Consider the following 26,242-nt stretch of genomic DNA (forward strand, 5'->3'; position numbering starts at 1 on the left):
ATTTTGTTCATGAACTGTATGTTTATTATTTTTTCAATTTTTGGCAACTCTAAAGCTGGATTCTCCTATCATTATCATGGTGCTTTTATTGCTAGCCTTAAACCCTTTCATCGAATTTATCTCAAATTTGAATTAAATTCAAATAATTCGGCGGTGCGAATGTTTGTCCCATAAGCACCCTCCTGACATCTATTTTAGAAGTTAAGTATAATAGTTCTACCGTTTCATTAGCCATGCAGATATGATTAGTGCTCTTAAATATAAAATATTTGTAAAGATTGGTAAATCACATTTAGATCAATAGGTTTCAATATTGACTCTATCAACAAAGGTATCTATAAGATAATTTCCTTTCTGATACGATTTCGGAATAGTAATATTTGAATAGCATAGTTAGCATTACCGATAAAAATAAAAGTCAGTTGAAATGGGATCTTTACGTTGAGAGACTTTGATATCTGATAAGTTCGTACTTCTTATTTCTAAACACGGAAAATGTTTTCAATGATTCAAATATTTAGTGAATATGTAAACATGAAGGTTATAACCTCCCGTTCTAAACCTCTGTTTAAATTTTGTTCATTATTGCCATATTTTTAGAAAAAAAATGCGACTGAATTCGCAGTGAATTGGAACACGACCTGAAAGTTAAAGTAAATACATATGTACATGTAAGACCATCGAGAATATGTAGCACTCTGGCTATCAACACGTGTACAGGTCGTAGCTATAATAGGGGGATTTTAATTCGGTTTTTATAGTCGTGACAAAAGAAGTTTTCTTTTCTTCAAGCACATGTGTTTTATGTGTACAATGCACATGTACGTGTATGATTGTTTTCTAGTTAATAGTTCATCATTATTATTCATTACTTTCTTTTTTTCAATTTACTATGTTCATGTACAATGTACTCACAAACTTACAGTTAACAGTGCCATAATTTGTAACACATGTTGTGTAAGTACAATTTTATCTTTTGTATTTCTTTGAATCGCATATGTCAATCGCTGGGAAGTTAGAAAGTTTGACAAATTGACGTTGATTTGTGTGTATCTAATATACTTGTACATAATACTTCATAACTAATCAAACTATCATCAAATATTCATAGCAATATTGTATATTTCCATAATAAGATTTTCTGTATCAATAAAGCATGAGTATTGTATAATATACTTGTCATATTTCTGTATCAATAAAGCATGAGTATTGTATACTTGTCATATTTCTGTATCAATAAAGCATGAGTATTGTATACTTGTCATATTTCAGTTTAGTTCTTCTTTGTTTCACTTTTTTTTTATTATGACAAGATAAAGAAAATTAGCATGCTGCCTTTGACATCATATTTCAACCACGCAGATTTCCTTCTTAGGATTAAGTGATAAAATTCGGAAACTAGATATTTTAAGTAATTCATCGGTAGACCCCAACTCGAAATGAAAAGAAAATTGAAAAGAAAAATCTAAGGTGTAAAGAACGATGCCAAAAGTAATAGTCTGTGCCGGTAGAAGGACCACGTGAGCAGGACTGACGATAATCTTTATGTCCTGATACAAGTGAAATTAAGCTGTACATAACCATTTATCATTTACATGACAAACCTCTAGGCTACATTAACAGATTTAAGCCTTGCATACATACACCAGAAAAGTGAACAGATATGGTGAAATGCAACAAATACACCTCCGTATAACCCCTACAAGAGTAATAGTCTGGTGTCGGTAGAAGGACTACGTGAGCAGGACCTCCGTATAACCCCTACAAGAGCAATAGTCTGGTGTCGGTAGAAGGACCACGTGAGCAGGACCTCCGTATAACCCCTACAAGAGCAATAGTCTGGTGTCGGTAGAAGGACCACGTGAGCAGGACCTCCGTATAACCCCTACAAGAGTAATAGTCTGGTGTCGGTAGAAGGGCCACGTGAGCAGGACCTCCGTATAACCCTTACAAAAGTAATTACGGACAGAGGAGGAAAGAAGATAGAGAGTAATCAAGGGAACCAAAGGTTAAAGCGGAAATCAAAAGAATGTAATCCAGGGACAAAGACCAGACAGGGAAAACAGACAATGACAAAAAAGAACATAAAGTAAATAAAATAATACCTACAAAGTAACAAACGTAAATGAGCAATCCAGACTCCACTAAAAACTGGGAGCATGGACCAAGTTGCTCATAAAAAGTCAATCCAGGGTAGACAAAACAGTAAAGGAAAACTATGACACGTTGAACAAATCAGTTTTCATGGTGCAGATGGATACACCGTAGACGTAGACGTAAAATAAAAGATACTTTAAATTTGTATATGTATATAAACACCTTTTATGAGTTCTTTGCAACTCAAAATAACTAAAATTTGTTCAATTAAAATGTACAAAACGCCAAAAGACAACATGTCATTACAGTCTTGCATTTACTGCTACTGCTATGATGTAAGTAAGGCCGCTAACAGTCCTTAAGAATCGGAGTCCTCAAATTATTTTTTTTTATCGAAATATAATTCAATATTCATAACCTTAATGAAAAAGACGTCATATTAGGGTTTTTATTATCAGAATTACTATGCAATGGAGAAGTTTATCACAACAGGCAGGAGTAATCTCAGTTTATCATTTCGTTGATTACAACAGAGCGATCAATTAATCCATTTCTTATTCATTATTGATGGTCAGATCAATACAATGCCGTGTTGGGACTGTAGAAATATCATTTCTACTCTAACCACGCTATACACTTTCTCTGGTCCATCCGTCATTTTTTAATCTGTATGAAATTTTAATGAAGTGGTTATCTGTGTATTCCGTACGGGTATGGCGACGTGAGTGATAAAGAGAAACTGACACCATTTTGGTTTGGAATTGTCCTGTGAAGTCGTATTGGCTTCTGTTGATGTGAAAGATAAGCTTTGTGATTGAAATTACAACAGGTGCTCGCAGGGTTTTATATTACAGTGTGTGGGAAATTTTATTTCTCAGTTTGTGAGTATTATTTCTTACATGTAGTAGGTTGTTTACATTTTGCAAGTTTTCATCCATTCGTTCTAACTGTGATTTATATTTTTCTGATGTTACATGTGCATGCAAGGTTAGTTTTGTTTTTAAACACAAATTGTTTGAAACTTGTTTTACTTGTATACAATTAAACATTATTTGTTTAATATTTCATACTACAAAAATATCAGTAAAATGTATATTAAAGGATCTCCATTGACAGGAGCTATGTTTTATGACGTATGATGTATGCATTGTTTTGAGATTTATTTCCCATTTGAAAAAATGGATAGTACACATATATATCATAAAATGATCCCAAAACAAGTGCCTATGGATGTATGCCTAAATGCTACATTTTTGGAAATAAATTAATAAACGAAATGTTACTGTAATACTAAAAATAGTTATGCTTTCATGTGAATGCCTTGTGTGTTAGTATACTAGACGTGGAGTTCCTTTCAATATATTTAAATTTTATGTTCTTCCTAACAACTCCGTTTAATATTTCATGTTTAAATTCAAGTCATTCTCTTAAACTTAAAATAAAACGTCCATTGTCATTTACAACGATATACATATTTCATCGTAGAAACCATGCATTGTTGTTAGTAAGATTCGGTCATAAATCTCTATTTTTGGTTCCCTGACATAATACTTTCAATACAAATCATTGTGCATTTTTGTAATGGTGCTGTTTCATTATTGTGTCTCAGGCCAAATTTCTTCTAATCCCCCTCAAATTATTTATGGCAAGACCTACATACATTCATAAATGAACTCTCCCACGTTCTTGTATTTATTCGTCATTTGTTCGCGTCTCTCTTGTGTCTCCTTGTATTTATTCTTCTTTTATTCGCATCACTCTTGTTTCTCCTTCATCTGTTTGTGAATAAAAATATCTGTTTTGGGGGTGTTGAGAAAGACTAGTACATATACATGTATGGTCATGCACGTGCCCGTTAAATAACACTATAATAATAAAGTTGAAAACGATAGCACTTCCCGTATATTCGTTACACCCTTTATTTCGTGCATTATATAGTTAGGACATCGTTGGTTCTAGCAGATAATTTGACTGTCTTTGAGGATCTAAACCACTAAAATCCCCAAAAAATCTTTCGTAACACAGTTTTAGCCAATCATTTGCACGATATTGGTGACGCTGGCCATCAGCTGACTGTTCCTATAATTGTTTATATATGTACAAAATATAAAATTGATCTTGCGTTGAAGATATATCTCTTTAAAATCTATTATTGTGATCTAGAGAATACGAGTACATAAGTGCAAACGTGTTTGTTCATTTCCGTTGTTAATAAGAAGATTGGCAAAATCGTTTAAAACCCCAGAAAAAACTATATTTAGCTTTACGAAACCGGATACACTACAACTTAGAAATATTTTACCAAGCATAATATGACCACACCCACAACTTCCAGTTGTAAAAACTTCAAACAGCACGGAGATAAATCAATTTTACTTCACTACTTATTTATCACCTATTTTATTTTTTTCTATCATTATTTTTTATTTCATTTTCAGATGACCATTAATACACAAAGGCTGACAGTTCTTCAACAATCATTAGAAACCTTACTCACAGAAAAACATACCCTCAATTCGAAAGTGATATCTGATTCATTTGACCAGTTTAAACATTGTGTATCGAAGGTAAGTCCTTGTATACCCTTAGTACTTAAATATACCACTGGGTTCTTCTTACTGTATGTACAATAAACTGAATGTAAAATTCGATATCTAGGGAGAACTACATGTATACACATCTTGTGCCCCTTCATGACGTACATGTATCTTATTAGTAGTTTCAAACAGACTTTTTTCCTACTAATAAGCTGTAAAGACCAGTTGCATAAGACAGAAAAATCCGTTCATTAACAGAGACAGTTTTTAACTACTGAATGGTATATGAGAAAATGCTCGATAATCAAACTTGACTTAGGCCTTGTCTTTCAAGGCATTGTGTTGACGTTTAAAAAGTGTAATTGGTCGGTTCTTCGAATATTATCTAGACATCCAAGATCACAAAGTCTTTTTGACAGGACGGACGGATGGACCGACAGAGGAAAACAAACACAAAGCGAAGCCAAAAGAGCCAAGATTTTGGCTCCACACAAACTTGGACACAAATTAATCATATGTATTTATCATTGTAGGTAGTTAGAATTGTGGTCTTCCTGAAAACGTAAAAAATTATCTTCTACATGTATTTGGTGACGCATTTCTATAGTACATGTACATTACCTTCTTATAACAATGTACATGTACATGAACCTCCGACTTGTGGATCGGGGTTAATGTATATTCAATTGCTATTAATTCAAGTTTGAAAGGCAAACATATTTACTGTTTAATCGCAGTCTGATTGCTTATTTATGCAATGAACCACCTTGTAAAAGCAAGGCGATTTGGTCGCCTTTCAGATGCTTTTATGAGAAAACGAACTGTCTCGAAATCTAAATTTTCTATCATTATTTATTATGAAATTAGTGTTACAACAGATACCTATCGATAATTTGAAGATATAGATCAGTATGTTTTTAAGAGTTATTTTTTCTTAAATATTCTTAATATTTTTTGCAGATAAAGTCTGGTCGGGATTTTGATCTGAAGTCAGCTTTGAGAAAATTAGAACAGAGCCTGAAAAATGAAGGAGCTTACAAAAACGTCAAATCAAAGTTTGAACAGATCAAGCAAGATATTTTAGAGGTTTAACAGATAGTTGTAAAAGCACATATTTCAAGATTATACGCAGACAAATATAGACATGTGTCATTTTTCTTTTGATAAGTGAAGCATGGTGATACATGCATGAAAACAAAAGAATAACAATTTTAATGCAGGTTCAACCTTATAAAAACCTTACTAAAATTTAAAGGGGTAGTACTTATCCTAGGAAAGGGATTCAAAGGAACAAAAAAAGAATAGTATTTAAAATCAAACTACATTTCTACAAGCAGTCATATCCCAGATGTCTTCTGAAAGCCTTGAAAATTTACACACAGGCGCGTATCCAAGGACAGGCATACTGGGCGTATGCCCAAACCCCTGAAATTCGGAACAATAAAGTTTTGCATGAAATCTTGATTTTTCAAAAATTCCACCTCCAAACTCGGATTTTAATTATGTATACGCCACTATATATAACCTGAAATCCTGTATCCACCCCTGTATACATATATGTACTATGTATTTGGTGACGCATTTCTGTGTTCCCAAGCGTTAAAATCTAAACACAGCACACACACACGAAAACCAAAAACAAAAAAAAAACAAAAAAACGAAAACCCTAAAATTTAATAAGTGAGAACAATCGAACACCTGTTTTCAAAAAGTCCTACGTGTTATAGACTAATATTTTAATGGCCCTTTAAATATAACAGGAAATCACATTGTTTGAAGTTACCGTATATGTATACTTTAACATGTCACGTTTCAGCAATATCTTACAAGTACATGTAGTACTCATGTAGCTATTCGTAATAACATATAATAATACTTCTTTTTATCATCATTATTCTTGTAAGTAGTTAGTTATTAGTGGTAATTGTGATAGAATGTTCAACAAGATAATCGTTGAAACAGTTTTCACGTTCTAAATTTTAGTCTATCACTTCTATAAAGCAAAAAAAAAGATAAGAGGACACATGTATTTATGTGAAAGCTACATCCTTTTAACTTGCGTGGAGTACTAAATTGTATCTAATATTTTTCGAAATTTGACGGAACAACCTAGTACAAAACATGGTGCATATTCTTACGTGAGATTCTGATCATGGAGTTGGGAGGGGCATGAACTTACATACTTTTTACATAGTACTTTTAGTCAAAATATTACTACATTTTGTTTATTTACAAGTACTGTCATTAATCAAAACAACTGTCCGATTTAGACTGTAGACACTGACAGAATGAAAGCAGCCAGAAAAGAAACAGAACGAAGCCCACAGAGACATACTCTGAAACCAGTCGATAAAAGTAATAACAACCGAGCAAGAACTGTGACATTACAACATGCTCAAGAGAGACAAAAGGCAAGGAATCCTGGGTCACAAGCACCAGCTATCAAGCGTCCAATCATACAACCTGATGTAGTGCCGAAAGGTCATAAGACGCCTAGCATCGACGTGTAAGTATAATTGAGTACTAATGTTTCTAGTAACTATAGTACTAGTAAATTCCATACTTAAACAGCAAAACAGATGTCAAATATAGGATTAAAGAAGGACGTTCATGTACTCATTATAATATTTAAAAGATTTTATCTACTACTAGGTAGAAAATTCAAATTGTTTTTTTTTCTCCCTCTCTGACAATGTTAAAATTAATTGAAATTTTGAAGCTTTTCCAAGTTCAGTCATTCAGTTTTTTTTCAATTTTTGCCAATGAGAACGCAGAAATATTTATTGTTTAAGTTTTGGTCTCCTGCTACGGTTCAGGATATTATGCTATTACGTAATTAAAGTACATTATACGTCTATCGGAACAATAATGCGAATAACATAACTATTTAGTAATGTAACCTTTAAACTTTCTATTGGGTTTTGGATTACTGCGTATGCAAATATTTCTGTATAAGAAAGGTAGAACGGTGCAAACTTAAATCTCTGAATTAATGCAACGGAAATGTAATGACAGTATTACGTCAAAGTCGTGTTTTCATTTCCTTTTAAAACCGTATGACATAATATAGAGATTGTATGATTTTTGTTGGTGAAGGAAACACACCAAGTATATATAAGAAATCTTCGAAATGTGACAGGCTATACTTTCAAAACTTAATCAGGAATACTTAATGAGTATCGAACAAAAGATTACATGTGTATGTAAAACTCCTATAATGCAACTGTCATTTTTTCACAGTTTGTAAAACAATTGTGTTACTTATACTTGGTGCGATAACTCTGATATAGTTCGAAAACCTCTAACTGGAGAACAAAAGGTATTCGCTCTATCTTTGTTTTGTTTTTGTATCAGTTTTTTAACATATTTTTAACATGAAATGCAATGTTAAGTGCAACAAACTGTGAAACAAACTGTGAAACATCTACAAAATGTAATTTCTTTCCTGGTAGAAGATGTACATGTAAAATATGTACACTTGTACAAATACGCACAAGATATTCAAAACTATATCAGATGAAGAGAAATATACATGCATCCTATTCTCTACGAGAACCGTTCAAGCAGAGCCGGTTCTACGAGAACAGTTTTAGAACCAGATAAACAAGAGCCAGCTCTGCTAGAACTGTCTGAAAAGCTGGCTCTAGAACTATCCTAGAACTGTTCTAGATCTGTCATGGAACTATTCTTCTGACAGTTCTAGACTACTTTCATGAGAGGTTAGAACTGATCTTATCTGTAAATAAAAATTTGTTCGTTCTATTTGTTACAGGCGATGTATTCCGAACTGAAGGATGTTTATAGCCCTTGAATAACAAATCTCGGACGAGCGGTTACGTGTATAACTGTTTTTTTTTTCATTTTTTTCCATATTTGGAACTTCTGTAACAGTTGCAATCTTCTCATTACTGAAGTTCATTCTTATAATGTCAGATGCATTGGAAAGATTCCAATCCTGATCATTAGAACTTAAGTGCAGTAATTTTCACTGTGTGATCAGATTTGATTTTATAGTTCCTTAAGGACAATCAATAATATTACTAGAAAGAATCCGTTGATTTGAATCGTAAAAGGGGATTTATGTACTTAGTCCTGCCTCTTCCGTGTTTAATACCGTAATGGGTTCAATGGAACTAGTGTTATAACACAAATCTGAGGAATAATGATCTTTTGAAGTAGCAAGTGTCATTCTTTATGTTCAAATTACCACTGAGTTAATGATTCCTGAATGAGAATCATTAGTTTGTGTTCATTGAATTAACTGATGAATTTATGGTTAAATTGAATGTGGAATTGAATAAAAGTGATTTAATAAAAAGCAAAGCTATACACAGCAAATCCACCAGTTTTGTTTAATTGAGAATTCATCGCATTATAAACATGACTGATGTCTTAATTGTAAGGATATTTCGATTACCCAATGTTACTCAATAACCTTGTATGTCAAACACAGTGATATATCTACACTACTTAATCTAAAGACTGTTTTGTTGACCTAATAAACGTAAAACCGAAACAAACCTACAAATCAAACTTATATAAGGTTATTATTGTTTTACACTTAATATTTATCACTAAACATTTTAGCCTTTTAAATCAATTTTTGTTTGAAATAAGTAATTAGATAAATTAAAAAGTTCGGAACACTTTTGAGTTTTGTAAGGGTCCTACTAAAAAGCCAATCGGAACTATTCGGCTAATTACCCCTACACTAAACAAATAATCTTGGATGCAGAAAGGAGAATTTCTTCTTGAAAACTTTGCCGGAATTCCCATGTGGCGCAAAAAAAATGGTTAGATATCACTAGAAATAGAGAGCAATAACTGTCGAGAATTTTTGCGCGAAAAATGACTTAGGAAAAGTTGTAATGGTAAAAATTTCAACCAGTAAAATTATAATTTTAAAATCGGATCGGTCAAATTCCGGAGAGATTCTTCCGCCATGTGCCTCCGAGGTTTTTCTTTTGTGTAACTTTAAAGGGTAGGGAGTTCCGACTGACTTAAAAGCATTTGGGGACTATATGTCTTGACAAAAAGGCATTTTATTATTAAAAATTTCCCATCCTGACTTCAATGTAAGAAGAATTATATGATTGATGCATCACAAAAATATACCATTGATAATTATGTTATTTCCGGTCGACTGAGAAAAACGTGGTTAACTGGTAAAGAATTTGGTGAACAGTTTTTCAACATATATGTACATTTAAGTCACGGCAATTCGTGCTGTACCGTAAGCAAGAAATGTAATGAAAGAAAGTATTTCTAGCCCCAATATACACTCTTCAAGACATATCATGCTATATCGCAATCAGACAAAGCACTTCCAGCTCCAATATACGCTGTACTCCCGGTCGTGTAAAATCGTAGTAAACAGGTAAAAGGCGGCTTAGAGATATGTCGTCTTCTGAAGAAATGAAAAAAAAATTGGTTGTAATAAAACACAGAAGTTCCAGCTCAACGGAGGTTGCAGGGGGTTGGAACACCTTTCTTGATTGAAAACAAATGTCATTGCAAATATCTGACGTCCCAGTATACACTGTACTCTATGACAATGCAATATATTAACAATTCTGACCCCAGTAGTTACCGCCCTTTCATTGCATTTGTTGTATATTTTAAATAAGCTTCACATTTCGAGCGACAGAAATATCTGGTAGTCTGTTCCATTGCAAGTAATGGGAAGGAATCGTAACCATAACAGTTATATTAACAACGTCCTTATACTTCAATTCATGTATTACATTTCGTCTTGTACGTGAATAATTTAGTGTTCTATATATAGTTCTTCCCTTTTTTAGAAAAAGTAAGGGAACTATATATTTTCCAGTTTTTACTTTTATAAAAAATATGGCTTTCGTCCAATATGACGCTGTTTTAATATCGATTTTAAGTTAATCTGATGTGCACCTGTATTTATATTTCAACATTCTGTTGCAAGAATGAAATACATGTATTTGAAAATTATTGTTGTGTAGAATTAAAGCTAACTACAAATGTATATACGTAACAGATATTTCCAAGGGTTTATTCCTAGTATATAAAAGTACCATTCTGTATAAGAATCAGGCAATGAGTGGCACATCATTTTCCTAAATTTGGAATTTTATGCCTCAAACATATTCAAATACATCTAGAAACTACAAAGCTGTTTAAATTTATCCTGAAGCATTGATGACGTAGATATTTTTGGACTGTTTATATAAGGAAAAAGTTTGGCAAATTTTTCCCGCCATTTTCCATTGCTCATTTCAACTAAATTTGACCTATCAATATCTTGAAAAGGCAAACTTTACAAACACTTTGACCTTGAGGTTATGAGGTGTAGATACTTAGATAATGCAGTAGAATCTCTGTGTATTTTTTCTTTATGTGCCACACCTTATACACATTTTGCCTGATTTTTAGACGGAGAAGTACTTAAAGTACTCGGAATGCACAAGAAAACTTACGAGTACAACTTGTGCCATACAATGAAAGTCTGTTTGTTCTTTCGTCTTCAAATTTCTAGTTACAATTTTCTCTGCAACTACTTTTCACGGCCACATGGTATTTTGACCGAAGCTTTGTATTGGTATGTCATCATTAAATTTGATTGCAGACTGACGACCCTATTTATTATCTTACAATATAGTTGTTGGAATGAGGAGCTGGGGTATTCATTACTGAGCTTTGATAAAATTGCTTCTAGATTTAGTGGGTTACACTACAGATTTAGAGAGCTTTTTTCTGCATTTCAGGAACGGTCGGATGAACACGGGTCGCACATCCCCGGAATCATTATTAGGACTAAATAAAACAATATCCAGGTTATTTGATCAGTTAGAAATTGACAGGGCAAAACAAAAAGACACTACGAAGTTAACTACTAAACAAACAAAAACACAAATCAAGACAGGAACAAAGCTACAGAAAATTGAAGAAGTGAAGGATGTAAAGTCTTTAGTAGCCAAGTTACAAGTATTTGAAGATGAATTTCAGAAGAAAAAGTGGAACCAGGAGGAAACGTTACAGAGGTGAATGTACATTTTATATTGAATTTCAAGTCATTCTTTCCTTGTAATATTACTAACAAAATAAAAAAAGGACTGTTAATTTAGAAGTTTACATGTACATGTACATATGTTTAGGAAAAAATGCCTGAACTAACCGTCAGGAATTGAAGTCAAATGTCTGATTTTTTTGGATTTTTTTTATTATTATTTAAAAAACAAAACAAAACAGTCGAATCCCTTTTGCTCTACTGTTGAAAGAGAAAAATAATTGTCCTTGTATTAAAACACGTTTTGTATCTTCAGTTTAAAATCAGAGGTTGAACGGCTGCAATCAGCTCTTACTAAAAAGGAACAAGAACTTGATAGGTAATGTAAATCATTAATCACATGATAGCATAAATAAAAGTTTAAACAATGAAACCTTCAAAAATACTGTGAACTAACAAAGTTTATCATTCTTGTCCTTTAGAGTGTTCGCTGCTCTGTTTAAAAAAATGCAACGAATTCAAAGGGTTGTAAAATCTTGAGAGATCTATACTTCTATTCCCCATACTCAGTTAAAATCCAGACCCAAAAACATGATATATCGTTGTTACTCCAAAAAGACGGTAAACCTAGATACAGATATATGTAGTACTTGGTCCAGACCCCTCTTACTTTTTTTAAAAAATCAAATCATCGTCTGAATATACCAAAGATGTTTTTTAAATACTGAAAATTTGTATTGACAACATTTTTGTACAGTAAAGTGGACGCCCTTTTCAATAAACGGACGGTATTCCAATGGGAACAAATTGTGCTCTTCTACTCGCTGACCTATTCCATCATTTTTAAGAGGCTGACTTTATTACTGAACAAATCAAAAGAAACAAACATAGTCAAATCCTTTGATCTCATTTTCCGCTATACATATGACGTATTATCGTTTAACAATCGTTTCGGGCATATTATACATCGCATCTACCCCCCAAAGAATTTGGGATAAAGGATACTACAGACACTGTGAAGTCAGCCTTATATTTTGACCTATACTTAGAGACCAGTGGTAAGAGTAAACTATTTTCATATCACAACTCGTACTTTATGCCAGAGCTTGCCGTAACTACGCAGATTTTTGGTATCGCGCTAAACTTCTTACAATTAGACTTCTGGAACAAGATCTGCTTACTATAAAACTGAAGTCATCACCGCTGAAGTTTTATGGCTATTATGAACTCGTGGATCATTACGGTGTATCCATCTGCACCATGAGAACCGATTTGTTCAACGTTTCATATTTTTTCTTTCTCTCTTTCGTCTACCCCGGACTTGAATTTTTATAAGCAACTCGGCGTGTGTTTCTAGAAAAGCAGAGAACGCTTATCCTAACGGTACATCTGGTCCATACTCTCAGTTTTTAGTGGAGTCCGAGTTGCTCATTTGATTTTGTTATTTTGTACGAATTATTTTTGGTTAATTCGTGTTCTTTGTTATGTGTGTCTGTTTTCTCCGTCTGGTCTTTGTCCCTGGATTACATATTTTTTTTTATTTCCTCTAGAATCCTGTTTCCTTTGATTACTCTTTCATGCTATAACAAAATGAATGAAAAAAAATGATGGGTTAGTGTGCTTGTTTAATGAGATATAAGCATTTGTTTTGAAGTTTTGAAGGGGGAAAGGATTTTTGTGGAATAACCCTAGGTTTTGTCTTATCAATTAAAACCCACGAAGAAATTACAAGAATTTCGTTAAAAAAAATTTAAATTACGAAAAGAAAAATGGGAGTCACTGGGCAAAAATGCTATGAAACATATAAAACCTGAGTAGTCCGAAAATCTGACAAGAATGACTGAAAATGAGCACTGAGTATACTCAAGTCACTTCATATCGGTTCTTTATATTTTGAACCTATATTTGAGTTTACGAAACAACTAAAGCTAAGAGTGTTTTTTTGTTTTATGGCACTGTCATCTTGTCTTTACTACGAATATAAAACGTGCTTTACAGAAAACTACCTTTGTTTTATTGAATATCTATATGCTTTTATTCAACGTAACAGGAAATCAGTTGTAAACAAAGTGCTAATAGTATTTCATTTTTAGATTCCGGAGTACCCACTCAATAGCACAGAAAGCAAAGGGAAAGGCAGTAGAAAAGATGGCTGAAATGTACGTTTTTTCTTCAAAAGCAAACCAGCTGTTCACTTATTTTATATTTCTTATTTTGATAAATGATAATCACATATAATTAACGTCTATGTTTCATGTGTCATGTTTAGGCCATCGGTATTTTTTTTACCAATATGTTAATGGTCGTTCCAGTTAACATCGTCATGATGTTGACGAGTAATTATCGCGACGGGGTCATGTGATACAAAATGTATTACTCTCGGTTGTTGCAAATACAAGTCATGTGTATTTTTTGTTTCCTGTTTTCTGTAATTATTATTTTATTGTATTCCACGAATGACGGAGTGTATGATTATTTGTATCTATAATGAAAATGTGTTAGAGTTTGCATGTAGTTAAGTTTACAACAGTCCTCTCTCAGTTTGTGAACCTCTCCAAAATTTGGAAATATTTTCTTCTGTATAAGTGGAAGCTATCTGCATCCAAGACAAATCTACTTGATGCCAAACATTAGTCCCCGTATCACTAGAGACAAATGTTATTTCATATTTTATGATAATATTTCTTTTTTTTTTTTGTTAGACGTGAACACGAGAAACGTGACATGGTTGTTAAACTTCAGACACTTGAACTGAATATCAAAAAGAATCTAGAGCTGTGAGTATTCTGAACCAACGTGTACAATGTGCTAGAGCTGTGAGTATTCTGGACCAACATATACAATGTGCTAGAGCTGTGAGTATTCTGAATCAACATGTACAATGTGCTAGAGCTGTGAATATTCTGAACCCACATGTACAATGTGCTAGAGCTGTGAGTATTTTGAACCAACACATACAATGTGAGTATTCTGAACCAACATGTACAATGTGCTAGAGCTGTGAATATTCTGAACCCACATGTACAATGTGCTAGAGCTGTGAGTATTTTGAACCAACACATACAATGTGAGTATTCTGAACCAACATGTACAATGTACTAGAGCTGTGAATATTCTGAACCAACATTTACAATGTACTAGAGCTGTGAGTATTCTGAGCCAACATGTACAATGTACTATGTAGGCTTAAATTGGTAGAAATATGTTAACTGGCACTGAAACATAGAATGCCGAGACACACTTTTTGTTAAGAATTTGGTGATTTTAGTGATTAAAGAAATAAGTCCTTTTTTATGTTGTTAAGGATCTAAGCGGTAATAAACTGATCGGTCAGTATCAGGGTATATGGTTATTCAAATATATGTTGAAATAGAGTAAAGTAATAAGTCAATGCTTATAACAATGATACAATGTAAATATCAGCCATTAGGAGTACCAATATTTTTTTTTCGCGAATGCGATGATTGAAAAAACTGGATGCATATTCAAACCGAAGTTCTGAATTTAATATGCTGTAACATGTTAATATGGCAGTCATGCATGTTTTTACCAAGAAAGACGAAACTGTAGTTTTAATTATATATTGATTTCACTAAAATAAGCTTCACAAATAATAAATGTGGTGAAGCAAAATTGAACCCATTTGTCCACTTGGAAGTCTTCAGTGTCAACGTTTTACCCTGAATCACAATACTTCATTTTAAATATATCGAATATAAAGATATCAATTATTAATAACAACCATATCATTGTACAGCAATCAAAAGGAATCAAAGGATGTTCGTCATCGACAGGTGCTTGATAATTTATCCACTGAGATTCTACGTGTTTGTATGATCGTAAACAAAAGAAATAAATTACACAGAACACGATCAGAAGCATCAAATCTTACGAAAGAGAAAGACGCTTATGAAGATCTTTTACCTCGTATTGTCAACTTAGGGGAGGAAATTCAGTTACTACAGAAAACTAAATCTGAGTTGTCAAGGTTTGCAAAAAAAACAAAAACAGCATACAACATCTATATCTGCACAATATCTTACAATTGGTTCGCACCTGTTGTGGTATTTCTTTATTTTTCGTTTTGCTGATTTTTGCACGCTTGAATATCACACGAGCATTGTATTCACTTGATTACAACCGCTCTTCTGTATTATATAAATTTCACTTAAACCATGATAGTTATAGTCTATAATTAACCTATTATTATCTTTTTCTAGCTGGTTCACACTGTTTCTTAGTAATAATCGAAGTTTTTTGTTTTTATAGTTTAAGATGATAGAGTAGAGACATTTCCTTCTTCCGGTTTTTTTTATCTTTTGTATTGATTTTTTTTTTCGTATTTTGTGTTTCGCATGATATTTCAGTTTTCAGAGCGTTCTCGTCTCCATCACTTTCATCAAGTTAATCATTGAGCTATTTAAGTGAGCTCTTCTTTCAAACCACTGACCTGAAACAATAATTAGTTTTGCTGTATTTTTATTAAATATTGGCATAGATCATAATTGGCATTAAGAACTGCAATGTAGACAGAAATAAGTATAACAACCATGAACCATAAGATATATACTTGTATATTAACGTACACTACTTCAATTACATGGTTGCTAAATTATCTGTAGAATATGCTGAGTGCAAATGTGCAGCTTTTGAAAAGATGAATTGCAGTTCTTCGGGTTATTTGATTTGCATATCATTTGTTTTAGAGACAACAATGATCTTCAGGTGTGGAAAACAAGCTTTGCTGATGTAACCGCTGAGGTTGATTCACTGTGGAAGGATGTGTATTCCAACAAAAACTTCCCGGATGTCAGACATCTAGCTAAGGGTATAGAAGCAGCAGTAGACAGTCCCCGATCTAAGGCGGGACCAATCAAAGCCAAATTGGCTACAGCAAAAGCACTTCTTGTGAATAACTCCAAAAAGCTGGAAGAAGCAGAAAGGCACGTATATTTAGAAGACAATTTAGTATAAACCTGATGAAAATATCAAACCAGCTCACAATTATATTTTATGTATAAAAAAAGAATTGCGAGCTTGGAAGACAGTTCATATTAATCACATGAAACCTTTAACTTTTCACTTGTGTGTATGTCCACTTTTATCAGATGACAAACTGTATGCTTAAAGCAGTGCCAAATATGAAATTGATGGCATAATAAATTAAATCTAAAATGCTCCTGAATTATTTGTAGGAAATCTACTGTTGCCAATGTTCCTACATTATCCACTGGTGTGACAGACATATTCAAAAAAGTTATAGATGAACTCAATAAAATACAGTCTGAATATAGTGCTAGATTGTCAAACAGTAGACTAAGTCTGAGAAGTGTTAGTACGAGTAAATCTGATGATCCTCAAGATGCCAGCGAGATTTCTAATTCCGTAAAAAATATCAGGAAAATAATTCAAGACTTTGAAAGGTATGATAAAAAAGTACATAAATTGTAATGTTTGTGAAAATGTAAAAAGAATAGATGTTTACATGTATTTATCTTTAAGTGGTTTTATTTTTGTTTGTTTTCTTTTGCTAATTTCGCGGGCATGAACATGTTGTGATTTGTTCTAATAAAACCAAACCAATGAAGTATACTTTCTTCATACATGTCATTTTTCGATTTAAATTTACTACTAATAATATTCTTTAACTGCTAGTAGTCCGTATTTTGTACATTTGTGTAATTTATATTCAGCTTCTTTATTTCCGTTGTAACAAGGGACTCTGACCTTTTTAAACTGATGTTTAATTGTGTAATATTTTTTTCACAGTTGCCAGAGTTTAAAGGGGTGGGTCGTGATAACGCCGTATTTTTTGCGCCTTTCACAAGTCAGTAATTTCTAGCCTCTGTAAGTCTTGTTCGTTTTCACCTTAAGTTTATTTTTTATGTTACTTGAATATATTGGGTCAACACGTTTGCTGTACCTGTGTATATTGATGGTTTTGGGTCAGCTGCAGCCTCTCCTGTGGTGTGAAGTTTTCGTCGTCGTTCATTGAAGACCTATGGGTGACCTTGGGCTGACATTTTGATCCCAGTGGGTTGTTGTCTCTTTGACATATACACCATACCTATTCTTGCTGTATTTGTCATTTTTAAATAGTCGGAACACAGAATATGAGAAGACGATCAGAGAGCACGACAAAGATATTGAAATACTCAGACATAGAATTGTCAAACTTGGTGCTGGCGTTTTAAATGATGATAATGTTCATGATGAAGACCATGAAAATAAAAGGGTTCCAAGTCGGATGTTTTCAGAAAAACTGGATACCATGATGAAAAAATTGGAGATATTTGATGAAAGACTAAAACAGCTTCAAGAACAAAACAAATTTTATAAAAGGTATTGTGTAATATCGAATTTCATTACATTCATTTAAATAACAGCTCGGCCAGATGAATTGGTTTTCGGCTGCACCTCAGGTCAATGCATCAAGCCTCGAACCATTAAATTGGCCAATACAGAAACCATCACGTTATATTGATAGATGGTTGAATAAAACGTAATGTTTCCGGTATTGTACCGTCACTTAAATATACCAAAGATGTTTCATATACATAAATGAACTATTTCAAAAAGTTCTCTTAGAATGTTCAAATTGTTGTGTAAGTTAGAAAAGTTACTGAAGCAGTAATCACAGTCGGATTTTTTTTGGAATCCAAATTTGTTGAACAATCAAGGGTCCTCAAGGACATAATGAAAATAATGCAAAAATTTAACATGATGTTTGATGTAAATCAAAACTAAGAATAGCAATTAAATAGATGTGTTTTACATTGTTTGAATAATTCTTCATAACTTGTAATTGCCTCCCTGGGATGAAAGCATATATTAAACGTATTGTACCGTGACATGTACCGTATTTGTATTTTCTAACACGCTTTACGGTTTTACAGGCAGCTGGAAGGGAAGGACTCGACTAGCCATCGGATGGCCGTAATGGAGACAGACCTTCATGAGTTATGTAATATACTCAGGGTTCACGAAGTAGAACGTCATCCCGAAAGTGGAGATAAAATGAGAACTCATTTAAAACTCTGCAAAAATGTTTCTAAGAAATTGATTGATGATAAAGATAATATTGAAAGGTGAGAAAAGTTTTGAGGTACTTATTTTAAATCTTGAAAATTTTAAGCATTGTTTTCGATGACTCCAGAAGTTCAAGAACACAAATATACATATAACAATTTTTTAGTGGAAATATGTTTTCTCTAATTACAATGCTACATGTACATGTATATACTATTAATACATATCAATTTTAAAGACATTGTAAATCTTAACGACATTTGATCAGAGTTTAATTTCAGGATATGAAAACAAAAATCAAACGATGAGGTTGAGATCTGAACATGTACTTGTATGAATAATTCTCCATACATAGTGTCTCATTTTTTTTCTATTAGAAAACTCGCCAAGTCTATCATAGATACAACGGAAGTAACTAAACGCGTGGCCACTCTTCACTATCACGTGAGAAAATTAAGAAACTCAACAGACACCAGAGAAATTGATTCCAATGTGTTACAAACAGCCGTGGAAGAAACTCAACAAAAGTTACATGATATAACACAAAACGTTGATCACCTCTCAATGGAAAAAGACGAATATAAAAGGTCCGTTTCTTTTCTTTTTCTATGACAAAAAATTACTTACTATTAATCTGCTGTACCTTTCTGTTAGAGACAATATCTATGCTTAAAGGTGTGATTACACCTGCTGGCCTCTAAAAGTATGTACTGTTTTGAATTTAGGTTTTACGCTGGAGCGTTTGTTGCATTTGACTATATATGCTCTTTTTATATAAACTGTTTTGAAATCGTAATGAGTACTAGTGTAATGATTACTACTGTAATGATTGTCATTGACTTTTCTAGATGTGGATTTTTATCAATGTTATGCAACATGTCTATGGGAAAACGTCTAGAACATTTTTTTTTAATTATTCGTCTAGTATTTCGTTTTAATCATAACTTCAGCATCAAAATTTTTATGAAAGATTTTACGCCCATAATTGTAGGTTGGTTTTGGGCTACAGACAAAAAGAATGTTCAAAAGAGACCAGTTAAAAAAATCGTTAAGACAAATTAAGACTGATTAAACGATCACCATTAGATTGAAAATTCTAGACCGAAATTCAAAGAAATTTTTCAATCAAATACGTCCAAAACTAATATAAAATTTATTATCTTACTTCCTCCTTTAAATGATTTCGGCATCCCAGAAATGAAAATGATGTAATTCTGTCCATCAGGAAATTTAAAAGTTCAGTAGATGACTTATCAAGACTAGCCCACAAGGTCCACATGGTTCGACTGGAAATGGAGGGTCAAAAACCTGAACAGGATGGTCCCAAAAATGGAGAAATACACAACTATACTGCAGATATTGATGCAATTAAACAGGGACTATGGAGAGTTGTGGGGGAGAAAAAAGCCTACTATGAGTACGTTAATATCCAATATTCTGAAACTATCAACTATATAATCATGTGACCTCTTTACTTGACGTCTATTTGTAAGCTCTTCATCGTAAATAAAACTTTTTTTTGTTTTCAACAAATTCCAGATAACTCTCGTAGGCATCTGTCAGATCTGTGCAAAATTAATGTCTTCATCCTTTACAATGTGAAATATTAGTATATGATATCGGTCTTGCTTTTTAGCTGACTGTTCGTAAAACAGTGTTGCTTGTTTGATATTAGAACACGTTTAAAAACGCTAATATGAAATTCACAGCATGTTTTCTTATTAGAAAGAGTAAAATTAAAAAGGTTTTAATGTTGAACTTAGGTTTCCAAAAAAATCTTCATACAAATAACAATGTTATTGTGATTTATACTATTTTACAGAACACTGGACGAAAAATCCAAACAAATATCAGAACTAAAAGATCAAGTATCTAAAGTTAATATAAAAATAAATGTCTGTGAAAGTGATATAAAGGAGAAAGTCATGGAGATACAAAGGTTGGTAGGGTGTCCTATTGTTGGTTATGTTACAGTTTTGTACTTTAAGTAGCTGTCTTTATAAAAATCAAACAGGAGGTGATTCATGCATGTTTAAAACCCATGGAATTTACTTGCAATTCTTTTTCAGAATCAGTAACCGACCACAACTAGTCGTAGTTTTTATTTGGGTGTTGCGCTTTTAAGATAAAATCTATGTAGACTGTACAAGGAATTAGTACTTAGCAAGAGTAATCGTTCTTGTTTAGATTTGATTTGGTTGCTTTTAGTGGGAGGTTTAAGTGTGATTTTCTCAAAAGTACAGATCTGAATGCAAAAAGGACTATTGACACATAAATATGCTGCTTATGTGGCACAAAAAAAAACATCGTTTGTTTCCCGGTGTTTTCTACACCATGAATCACCTTACCATAGGAAGTGTCCGAGTTTTATATGGGCTGGTACTTAAATAAAGAGTAGGACCGATCAACCCTGGTTGAAATTCGTCTATGTCAAATGATTAGCTTCAAGTTAATGCTCGGGTAAGAAACTGTGGTAAACCTAAAAGTTTTCGAGTATTTTCAATTTTAAAATGAATAAATCCTTCCTGTACTAGAGGGTATTTGTTTCTGATGTGCATTGAATATTATTTCAGAAATAAAATTTCAAAAAAGTTTGCTGTTAATGTAGGACCCACCTAATCCAACATAGATCAATGATAGATCTATATCTTCATGTAGGTAAATATTCCATCATTAATCAATTAATTCCCTGAGCACCGAACAGTGTCGCAAATACACCCTGCCATGATATGTCTCTTTAACTTCACCTAATATCAATTCCAAAATTGACCTACTGTTTCATGTTTTTACGTCTTTCTAATTCTACCATATGGTTGACAATCGGAACTACTAGTACTCGGCTATTTGCGCTATACTAAAAAATAACCTCGGATGCAGAAATGAGAATTTCTTCTTAAATAAATGGCCGGAATAGTGGTCATACACGACTCAGAGAAGTTCTATCCACCAGGTTGCGCTAGAAATTTGTTAGATATCACTAGAAATAAAGAACAATAACGAAGCGAGGACATAGGGAAAAAAAGTAACGGTAAAAATTTCAACCAGTGAAATTAAAATTTAAGAATCGGATCTGTCAAAATCCGGGCAGGTTTTTCGCCTAGTGTCTCCGAGGTTTATTTTTGTGTAACTAGAAAGGCTTAGGAGCTCCGATTATTGAAGGGTTGACTGATACTCGGAACACTTCCGTTTTCAAAATTGATTAACTACGTTATTGAACTTCCGATTGAAGTTTTGCGGGATAGGGCTAGCGGGGGTGAATACACGTGGGTGAAAAAGGCATACACGTTTTGGAAGAGTAAAAGAGAAATCAAGATATTAACCATGATTTTAGCAGAAATCAAAAGAATGTAATCCAGGGACAAGACCAGATATAGAAAACAGACAAACACAACAAAGACCATAAAATAACCAAAAATATTATGTACAAAGCAAAAATGTAATTGAGCGACTCGGACTCGTTAAAATATTGGGAGAATGAAACAGATCCACCGGTATGGTAAGCGTCCTCTGCTTTTCTAGAAACACCCGCCGAGCTGCTCATAGAAAGTCTAATCTGCGGTAGACGAAAGAAGGAAGGAAACTTATGACACGTTGAAAAATTGATTCTCATGTTGCAAATGATACCCGGTACACTGCAACGATCGACAAGTTCATGGTGACGACCATAAAACTTCTGTAGTTATGACTTCAATTTTGTAGCAATATAACCCTGTTCCAGAAGCCCAATTTTAAGAAGTCTAGCTCGCGGTACAAAAAGTCTGCGTAGTTATAGTAAACTGGCATAACGTATGAGTTGTGGTATGAAAACTCCACATGTAGGTGCTGAAAGGATAATGCCACCGATGAAAGGAAAGTAGCTAAAATACAACTGGTAAACGGGAAAAGACATATTTTATATGCATACAACCTGACAGCTGAAAAAAATGTCCAAAATGTAAAAAAAAAAAAAAAAGAGTAAGTACACTTGGCTGCTGTTAGCTTATCAGAATCTTGGATTCTTATATAAGGTGTAACTATGCATTATATATACCAACTATAGAGTAAGCGTTATGCTGTAAAATCAGGTAGCATCAACATTTAACTGTACATGGGTTTTTCATTCTAGGTTAAAAGATGCAGGCGGTGAAATATCAAAAGAAAACAAACAACTCCAAGAGAATATTGAAAATTTATCAAGGGATAAAAGACAGTTGGAAAAAGAAGTTGATAACTTGAAATCAACTGTAGATAAAACTTCGAAAGAGTTAAAAGAGGCCCAAGAAGAGAAATCAACTTTGCTGCGAAGGTATACATCCGTATAATGTGTTCACAAAAACAATTAAATCGCCGTTTTTATGATTGGGTTTGTCGTTAATTGCCATGAATGGTTCTGTTTGAACATATAAAAAAATACAGTAAAATGAAGTAAAAATGTTTTAACGGCATAATATTTGATGTTATTCAACACGTGACCCTTTATGGCGTGGATCATAGCTCATCTTTCCAGATTGTAGGGGATCGTAATGCCATATCCCAGTCTTTAAGTAACCCTTAGTTCTAACGTTTCAGTAATTAAGGTAATCTTCTTAGAAGTCTATAGTTTGATGTTTGATTTTGCACCCTCTTTTATGTTGACCCATAAAATAAAGTGAACAGGTAAATAATATCAATTTTTACAAAATAATGGAATTTTTAATCGACAATATATTTTTCCAGTGTGGTGGGCGTGTTTTTCAACAAACGGTCGGCATTCCAGTGGGAACAAATTGTGCTCCTTTACTTGCTGACATATTCCTTCACTCTTAAGAGGCTGACTTTATAGCTGATTTGATCCGGAAGAAAGGATATCGTTTGGCTAGATCCTTTAATCTCGGTTTCCGCTATGTAGACGACGTAGTATCTTTAAACAATCCTAATTTCGGGGATTTGATACATCGCATCTACCCCAAAGAACTTGAGATAAAGGATACTACAGACACTATAAGGTCAGCCACATATGTTGGCCTACACTTAGAAATCGATGGTAAAGGAACACTATTGACCAAACTTTACGACAAACGTGGTGACTTTTCATTCAGAATTGTTAACTTTCCTTTCATCTATGGCAACATCTCTTCAGCACCTGCGTAAGGAGTGTTCATATGACAATTCATATGTTATGCTAGAGCTTGCTGAACTACGCAGACTTTTTGTATCGCGCTAGAACTCTAACAAATAGGCTTCTGGAACAGGGTTATGTTGCTACAAGATTGAAGCCATCACTACAGAAGTTTTATGGTCGTCACATGAACTCGTGGATCGTTATGGTGTATCCATCTGCACCATGAAAACTGATTTATTCAACGGGTCATAGTTTTCCTTTCCTCGTTTGTCTACCCCGGACTTGACTTTTTATGAGCAACTCGGCGAAAGTTTCTAGAGAAGCGGAAAACGCTTATCCTACCGGTGCACCTGGTCCATGCTCCCAGTTTTTAGTGGGGTCCGAGTTGCTCATTTGCTTTTGTTACTTTGTATGTATGATTTTAGTTACTTCATGTTCTTTGTTGTGTATGTCTGTTTTCCATGTTCGTCTTTGTCCCTGGATTGCATTCTTTTGATTTCCGCCATAACCTTGGTTCCCTTGATTGCTCTCTTACTTAGGCTTTGCAGAATTTACAGCGCATATTTTGTGAAATTGCAGGCTAAGCAAGGCTATGGGAAACAATATGGTTGATGGGAATCCGGCGGTGGCCAATTTAAGTGACCCATACAGACCTGAGAAATTAGCAGAGAAATTTTCCCAGTTATATGACGATGAATGGACTACTGCTTATGAAACATTGACAAGTTTGTTTTCAATGGACGAAAAGATGGCCGCTGAATGTCTACTCAATGTAACACAGGTAGTTGACACTCATCTTTAATACTTACACTTGACCTATAGAACACAGATGCATTGTCAAAAGTTTAATATTGGCCTATATTGTGGTAATTGATTTTAGATTCGGTGAAAATTCGCTCAATCTGTTTTACAATTGTGCCTTTATTTTAATTTTTATTCTTTGTTACGAATTTTTGGTAACACATGATGTTGTTTTTTTACAGGAGAGTTATGAGTTCTGTTGTAAACTTGCTGTTGAACAAATCAGAGACAGCACGTGTGTCTTGCTGATGTTACATACTAATGGATTACATGTATGTAAATTACATATGGATATTGGTATCGTTTACAACGTCATGTCTGATTCAGCATTAATCTAAACAATATTAAAGTAAAAGCTAAAAGCATAAAATTTTGGCTATGTTCATGTATTTGTTTAATTAACAAACCACTGTAGCTTGTGGTTTGTAGCTACCAATCTGAACAACTTGGTTTGTCTGAAATCAAAACTTCGTTAACAAATAGCGATAGGACAGATTATACCTAAACACAGACTTAACTTAAATATTTGTTCTTATCTCCCTTTCCATATTCAGTATATAGTTTGTACAAGTATTTCCTTTTTTTTCTGTTTTAGAATCAATTAAAATTTTAATTTTGTTGTTGTAAATATCAATTGATTATGTAGCGGTCTGTATAAAAATCAGACAAAAGGTCAAAGAGGTCAAAAACCCATCAAATCAGTCGGTCATCGTTCCGTTGTTACACTTTTAAGAGAAAAAATAATTTATTGTGTATAAAATCATTAAACTCACACACATTGCAGAGTTATCGTTCTTGATTTTATCGATTTTTGTGTGATGAGTGCATGATTTTCCCTGGAAAACATTCTATAACCTGGGTTCCCTTAGCTATTCTTTCTCAAAAATACATATTTAAAAACAGAAAGGAAATTTATAGGCTATGTCTGAATTTTATATGGATACTTATATGTGAACAGAACAATTGTTTCGATACGAATCTGTCGAACAAATCTTGTGCTAATTATTTCTTATGGTAACATAGACAATTCGAAATAGAGTGCGTCCATTCTGCTATAAGATTATAAAAATACGTAAAATTTGTTTATCTTTGGGTTTTGTGCTTTTATTTACGTAAGAGTTATTTTTATTATAATGTATTTGTGCAAAGCCCATAAACCATTATTTTGAAAAGCTTTCAATAACTTTCCAAATCGGTTTACTGGACAAGATAATTGTCTAAAAATTGAGAATATTTCAGCTGATATGTTTTACAGTTGCCATTTGAATTATGCTCACGTGTTATTTTGTTTTTCAGAATAGTCCTGACAAAGTTCGGTCATTAAATCAAAATGAACTACGGCATGTGAAGGAAACTCGTAAAATTCTTGCCAAATACTCAGCAACAACTGTTGTAAGGGTAAGGCTGTCTTCAGTCGTCATAAGATTTCAAGTTTCTTTTGTTTTAGATAAAAAAGTCAACTTAAATGTTACCTGTATTTTACATGGAAAAGGCTATTCCATTTTTTGGGGTAAAACCATCAGAATATTTGACTTAATCGGACTATGAGTACGTTCCAGTGATGATTTCATTGGATAATGTTTGATATCACCAAGAAACATCATTATTTGGTATATTGTAGGGCTCAATTTTTATAAGATAAGAACATACTGCAACAGTTTGATATAGCTTTGAAAATGAAATTGACCAGACCTTTAGCATGTACTGTACCATTCC

The 26,242-nt window shown here is 33.3% G+C and overlaps 1 protein-coding gene across 4 annotated transcripts in view; it reads left to right on the plus strand.

Moving 5' to 3' along the window:
• The window catches only part of LOC148604287 (uncharacterized), a 37,846-nt gene that overhangs the window by 10,404 nt on the left and 1,200 nt on the right, over positions 1 to 26,242 (plus strand). For 2 of the 4 annotated variants that reach the window (XM_088550793.1, XM_088550792.1), the window contains exons 3-21: positions 4,536 to 4,664; positions 5,595 to 5,720; positions 6,905 to 7,140; positions 11,375 to 11,650; positions 11,933 to 11,995; positions 13,710 to 13,775; positions 14,319 to 14,393; positions 15,374 to 15,604; positions 16,323 to 16,559; positions 16,812 to 17,039; positions 17,716 to 17,958; positions 18,513 to 18,704; positions 19,023 to 19,232; positions 19,871 to 20,062; positions 20,468 to 20,584; positions 22,751 to 22,930; positions 24,305 to 24,506; positions 24,709 to 24,798; positions 25,823 to 25,924. In XM_088550793.1, coding sequence (XP_088406919.1) covers positions 4,536 to 4,664; positions 5,595 to 5,720; positions 6,905 to 7,140; positions 11,375 to 11,650; positions 11,933 to 11,995; positions 13,710 to 13,775; positions 14,319 to 14,393; positions 15,374 to 15,604; positions 16,323 to 16,559; positions 16,812 to 17,039; positions 17,716 to 17,958; positions 18,513 to 18,704; positions 19,023 to 19,232; positions 19,871 to 20,062; positions 20,468 to 20,584; positions 22,751 to 22,930; positions 24,305 to 24,506; positions 24,709 to 24,798; positions 25,823 to 25,924 — 3,195 coding nt within the window. Of the gene's footprint in view, positions 1 to 2,726; positions 2,979 to 4,535; positions 4,665 to 5,594; positions 5,721 to 6,904; positions 7,141 to 11,374; positions 11,651 to 11,932; positions 11,996 to 13,709; positions 13,776 to 14,318; positions 14,394 to 15,373; positions 15,605 to 16,322; positions 16,560 to 16,811; positions 17,040 to 17,715; positions 17,959 to 18,512; positions 18,705 to 19,022; positions 19,233 to 19,870; positions 20,063 to 20,467; positions 20,585 to 22,750; positions 22,931 to 24,304; positions 24,507 to 24,708; positions 24,799 to 25,822; positions 25,925 to 26,242 lie in introns of those variants that run through there. The other 2 variants (XM_088550794.1, XM_088550796.1) reach the window with 2 other exon arrangements.

This window comes from Perna viridis, chromosome 10 (genome assembly GCF_037379345.1).
Source record: "Perna viridis isolate PV_CMFRI_1.1 ecotype Kerala chromosome 10, ASM3737934v1, whole genome shotgun sequence".
Classification (NCBI taxonomy): Eukaryota; Metazoa; Mollusca; class Bivalvia; order Mytilida; family Mytilidae; genus Perna; species Perna viridis.